The following is a 5945-nucleotide window of genomic DNA, read 5'->3' as shown; positions in this document are numbered from 1 at the left end:
CTTTTGTTCATGTGGTTTCGTCATTGATCACACATCTACGAGTCGGTCGTGTGTATACGTTTCCTCGTCGGAAGTTTCATTCCCGGTTGCCGGGTGTGCTCGTGATTTGGAACGAAACAGTTAGCTCTCTATCTTCATTTGATGTGTGTAAGTCCGTGTGTGTTCAGTGTTACTGTCTGTATGGGATGGTCGAGAATTTGAGAGTCGAGAAATCGAATTCTTACACGTTAATGTTGGTTCCGTGACCGGTGTTGGTTCCGTGACCGGAGTAAGTCATCGGTATTGTCGCCGGAACGGCGGCCGGCGGTGGGCTTCCTCGCCGTGGTCCCAGCGAGGCTTGGTGAAGGCACCATGAAGAAACAGCTGAGGAAGCTCTCGGTGAAGAAGCAAAAGAACGTGCATAGGAAAGGCACGAAGGGGATGAAGAAGAGTAATAAAAAAAATAGAAAAAATAAAAAAATCAGAAAATTTCAAAAAATTTAAAAAAGTTATTAAAAAATCCAAAATTTTAAAAAAAATCAGAAAAATTCAGAAAAATTCCAAAAATTCCAGAAGATCAGGAAATGTTCAAAAATCATTTTTGGGCTTAATTTCACTGGATATTAGTGTTTTTCTCATTCTAGATTTAGTTTAAAACTTGTAAAAATTGAGAAAACTTTTGAAAATTTTCCCAAAAATCGGACAAGCCATGAGGGCTTTACTTTAGGGCTTTTGATTGCCTTTTCTTTTTTAGAGACGATGCTAGGTCGCTGGTTGCTTGTTTTCTTTATGATTATCTGGTTGCGCACTTTTAATACATTGATTGTTATCTTCTATTTTTAGAACGGTTAGGTGGAATCTTAGCTTTTTCGATAGGCTGCCCGGTACGTTAGTTTGCAAACATTCAAGTTTAGGTACCAAAAGGGCACTAGTTAGATCGCTAGTGTAATCAAGTCCCCGAATTTTGGAATCTCTGGTTTTCGCACGTATCGAGACGACACTCCTGCGTCTCGATTAGGGTTTCTAGTCAACCCTTGATCATGGCTAGTGGCGACTCCAATGGAATGCATAGTTTAGATAATTCTCGTCGCATGAGGTATGAGGCTTGAGAGTGTCTCGGTCCTTGGATTAATGAACCATTTGGTTCGTCTTTCAAACGAATCAATCGATGTTCGTATCTATCGACAAATACCTCTTGGCCTAACCGATTGGGACGGGTAGCTCGCGACATCTAACAAACGTCATCTTGGGCATGCAAATAAAAAAAGAGAGTGAGAATGAGAATTTGTGGCTAAGTTAGAAGAAATATGTTGAAAGTGTGTTGAAGAAGTTCAACATGACTGACCGTTAACCAATGCAGACCCCCATATCTACAAGTTCCAAGTTATCAGCGCTCTAGTGTCTCAAGACTAAAGAAGAAGCTGAAGAGATGGTAAAAGTCCCATATGCAAGTGCAATTGGGAGATTGATGTATACCATAGTCTGTACTTGTCCAAATATGGATCAAACAGCGGGAGCATTGAGCAAATATATGTCCAATTCGGGGAAAGAGCATTAAATGGTAGCAAAGCTGGTGCTTCGTTATCTTCGCGGTACATCTAACTTTGAACTATGCTATGAAGACATGAAAAACTCAAAGGGATGGCAAGCTTTAGAACTAAAGTGTTTTGTGGATGCTGACTGGGGATGTGACATTAATAGCAGGAGGTCAACCAAGGGATATATTGCATCCTTATTCGACGAAGCCGTGAGTTGGATGAGCAAGAGGCAGAGCACGGTTATTTTATTTACTATTGAGGCAGAGTACATGGCAATGCTGCTAAGGAAGTAATCTGGATGCGTATATTGTGTAAAGAGCTTGGTTTTACATAATGAGGAGTGAAAATTGGGTGAGATAACCAGAGTGCTACATTCTTGGCTAAGAATCCTAGATTCTATGCAAGAACAAAGCATGTGCATACAAAATCACTTCATCCGAGAGAAAGTGGAACATAAAATTATAGTACTGGAGCAAATTGACACATAGATGATAGTGCATATTTTTTTACCAAGGCAGTGAGTGCAGAAAAGTGTGTTGGGTTTGAAGAAGCATGTGAAGTATTCACCAAGTGAAAGAATCTTGGGGTATGGTTTATACTTCCTATTGACAGGAAGGCACGAGGGTCCCGCTCTCTAATGAGCGAGCGAGGAATGAAGGTTATAAGGGGGCACTACCCCTTGGATGCCAAAGGGCTTTTATAGTTTGAGTCCGTATTTTATTGTTAGTTTGGATTTTGGCCTATGAATGAACTACTAACTATATATATTATCTTCTTCTTTTTTGTAATTGAGATGTAACGGAAAGGTGGGAGTTGCTAATTATAGTAGAACCCTCTATTGAATGCATCCCTAATTTAAGGGCAAACTAGGATAAAAACCTTATATCTCGAATATTTTTCTCGCTTTTACTCTATATTTTCTTGTGATTGTGCGTCGAATCCTAATAGTTTAGACAGTTGGAAAATGTTGGCAAGCATTAGGCAGTACTCTATGTACAAGCTCTTAACATCTGAGAAGACCTCTGTCTCGGACTTAAAGTTATCACCACATACGGATTGTAAGGAAAAGAGATTACACAGATAAAGAGAGGTAAGATTTCCCAAATCTCTGGCCTGTTCTTCAACATCTACTATATTGGGAAATTCTTTTCCCTCTCTAATATCTCTTTATTTGCCAGGATATAAATTCAAGAAAAAACGCACGATTTACCAAAATAATACTTTTATTTTCTTTAAATAGACGATGCGATCAACACAATCAAGCATAATTACATAGAATGTAACGCGAACATGCATTCATTCCTTGCACTTATTTTTTAATATATATAGACTCACTTAGATATACTCGATACAATTACTCCTTTCATATAGGAATGGGCACAGCTTTTAGAGATTGAGCCTTTTGGATGGTTAATCCGAACTTGTCTTCCATGTTCATGTTCTCAGGGATAACACCATCTTCGAGCTTCCAATTGAATATGTTAATGAGCGAACCGAGCATCAAAGGCAACATTCTCATGGCCAATGGCAATCCCGGACAAATCCGCCTGCCACCACCAAACGGTACCAGCACGAAGTTCTGTCCCCTAACATCAATATCGGATCCAAGAAATCTCTCGGGCACGAACTTGTCTGGATCATCCCAAATGCTCGGATCTCGTCCTATCGCAAACACATTTATGAGAACTTGTGCACCCTTTGGAATGGTGAAACCGCCTATAACCGAATTCCCTCCAGATGTCCGAGGAACGAGAGGAACCACTGGGTGCAATCGGAAAGTCTCTTTCAAGATAGCTTGTAAATAAGGTAAGCGAGAAATATCGTCTTCTTCAATCTTCTTGCCTTTGCCAATAACTTGATGGAGCTCGGCCTGGGCTCTTGATAGCTTTTCTGGGTTGCGAAGTAGTTCCGTCATTGCATACTCCAGAGTGCTCGAAGTGGTTTCGCTACCAGCGACGAATATGTCCTGCATGATGGATGTTGCAAAAGAAGAGTTTTTTCCTAGAAATTAGAACATAGTTATCACAATTAGGGAAGCAAAATTACGAGGACACGGTACCAGAAGTAGATGCTTGACACGGGAGATGTCCAGGGTCTCATTTTTATCCTCAACTACATCAAGCAGATTATCCAAAACATCATTACACCTCACCGAACTGTTCTCTGTCCTCAGCTGCAACCTTCTCTGGATCACTTCGTCGAAAAAGTCGAACATCTTCTGGAAATTCGCCTCAAGGCGACGCTTCGAACCGTGCGGGTCAATCTTCTTGAGTACGGGAAAGTAATCTGCCAGGTTAGGCTTTCCAATCTCAACCATGATTTGCCACACCACCTCCTTCAGCTCTCCAGCTGGATTCGAAGGTTCCGTCATGTCCAAAGAGAAAACCGTGTTCGATATCGCGTTAAGGCTGGCCCTGAAAGCCGCCTCACCGATATTCACTGCCTCGCCAGCATACACGCATTTCCTCACAAAGGCAACCAGCTCTTGCACTTTCTTGCCGCGAAGGTGTTGGTTCAAATCGAGTTTTTTGCGGGTGAAGATATACAAGTTGAATATTTTCCTGAGGTTTCGGTAGAGAGGCGAAACGTGTAACCAGGCCAAGCCTAGCTTGTCATGGTCATGGGCTGTGATGGAATCCGGAATCATACGATTCGAGAAGACAGTATCGTGGGTCTGGAGGATTTCTTTGGCGAGCATCGGTGAAGAGACCACCACCGTGGTCACGAAGCCGAGTTCCAGCTTGATGATGGGGCCGTAAGTGTGAGCGAGCTTAGTGAGGGACTTGTGGGGAAGATCTCCGAGCTCGAGGAGGTTGCCGATGATCGGGAGAGGCCGTGGACCGGGGGGCAGTTTGGAGGGCCGAGCTCTTTGGCCTCTGTCGGGAACGAAAGAGAGAGCATGGAACAAGCCCCAGAGGAGGTACAAATACAAAATCAGAACTAAGTAATCCATATATCTCTTTGTGAATCTACAACTAGAAGAAGTGCGATCCCTTCTATATTTCTACTTGGAGGTCATTGAAATTGTCTTATTGCATACACTAGATTTCACAAGCGCTAAAGATTACACCGACAGCTGGCCGTCGGGGCGTGATGAATTCTGGCAAAAGCCCTTCACATGCTTTGGCAGGCACATGTGACCCACAGTGCTAAAACGTTTCTGGATCACACAAGAACATTTCTTTAAACTGATATGATAATACAAATTCCATATTTTTTTATCCATTCATATAATTTTTTCCCCACCATTTCATTTTCACAAGAAAACGATTTATCGTGTCATGTCGTGTGAACCTGCACTAGGGCGAAGGTGGATGTCAATATTTTCGGACAGTTTCTAGACCACGACAGGCCCTTGCGATGCGTCCAACCTAGAGGTTGAGATAATTACCAAATCAGTCACTAAGCTACTATACGAATGCCAATTTTGTCCCAAATTTTTCAATTTCGTCGATGTAGTCCTAAATTTTTGCGCGAAATTCCAGTGTAATCTTTGCGGCCAATTGTAGCTAGGAATTGTTGATGTGGCATCCAGTCATCCTTGACCGTCCTACGTGTTGCGCCAACGTGGACAACTTTAATCACCATCACGTCAGCAGTTTTCCGGAGCCAATTAATTAAAAGGAGTTCATTGGGATTTCGTACAAATATTTAGGACTACACTTGCAACATGAAAGTTTAAGATTGAACTGACATCCGTACAATAGATTTAGGACTGAATTGGTAATTTTCCCTACGCCAACCCAAACTCAGCCCACAACAATTGAGTCTGTGCATAAAATGGAAAAACGATCTTGACAATCAGGTGTGTTTGACTCCCGTGCTTGAGGTTTCAATTTGTCTAATGAGATAATGACATGAGTCGTTTTTGAACTTTTCTTTGGTGTTCTATGTGGTTACACTAGCAAACGGTGTTATAATTTTAATGGAATGACTATATTGAGTGAGTTCGAGGATTAGATTCAATCCAACAAAGAACTGCAACATGAAAGTGTACGAAAAGACAAATTCATACGACATAGGAAAACAAATATTTTTCTATAGTCTAGCAAAGCTCGATGCAACAAGAACGTGCAAGAAAAGGCAAATCTCTAGTACTTAAAGAGATAATAAAAGGAACCCAAACATAATTGTTTAATGCTTTGTAGAGTTTATTTATTATTGACATTAAAGCTGCCAATCTCGATTAAACGTCTTATTATATTTTGCCAAAATAAAAATGTTAAACATGGTTTTGTTCTGCCGATGACAGCCTTTTCTTCTTTCTTTTTTGATAGGTAAAAAGTTATTTATTGTTGATACAGCTGGAGCATCACTCATTAATTTTATAACTATAGAACTTCCAGTTAGTTTAGTACACAGTAATTGTAACGACCCGGATTTCGCGGATGGTGAGGGGATTGCATTGCTCTTGTCCCACATTACTTA

At 41.1% G+C, this 5945-nt stretch overlaps 1 protein-coding gene across 1 annotated transcript; it reads right to left on the bottom strand.

Annotated features, from left to right (window-relative positions):
• Positions 1-2549: 2549 nt before the first annotated feature.
• Positions 2550-4577, bottom strand: LOC115673830 (geraniol 8-hydroxylase-like). Its single transcript, XM_030596084.2, has 2 exons — positions 3577-4577; positions 2550-3483 (listed from the first exon to the last, which is right to left on the bottom strand). Exons 1-2 carry the CDS (start codon positions 4468-4470, stop codon positions 2881-2883), a joined length of 1497 nt encoding a protein of 498 aa, XP_030451944.1. The 5' UTR covers positions 4471-4577; the 3' UTR covers positions 2550-2880.
• Between the last annotated feature and the right edge of the window lie 1368 nt (positions 4578-5945).

The sequence above is a fragment of the Syzygium oleosum genome, unplaced genomic scaffold (genome assembly GCF_021117445.2).
Source record: "Syzygium oleosum isolate NSW1041296 unplaced genomic scaffold, Sole_v2.1 Sole_v2.11, whole genome shotgun sequence".
NCBI classification, from domain to species: Eukaryota; Viridiplantae; Streptophyta; class Magnoliopsida; order Myrtales; family Myrtaceae; genus Syzygium; species Syzygium oleosum.
This window is presented reverse-complemented; position numbering and strand designations above follow the sequence as displayed.

What these genes read in the sequence shown, in the direction of transcription:
- LOC115673830 (XM_030596084.2), bottom strand. Translation starts at nt 4,470, where the DNA reads ATGGATTACTTAGTTCTGATTTTGTATTTGTACCTCCTCTGGGGCTTG. An exon ending in GTGTCAAGCATCTACTTCTG is followed by an intron (nt 3,484 to 3,576) that starts GTACCGTGTCCT and finishes TCCATCATGCAG; the next exon opens with GACATATTCGTCGCTGGTAG.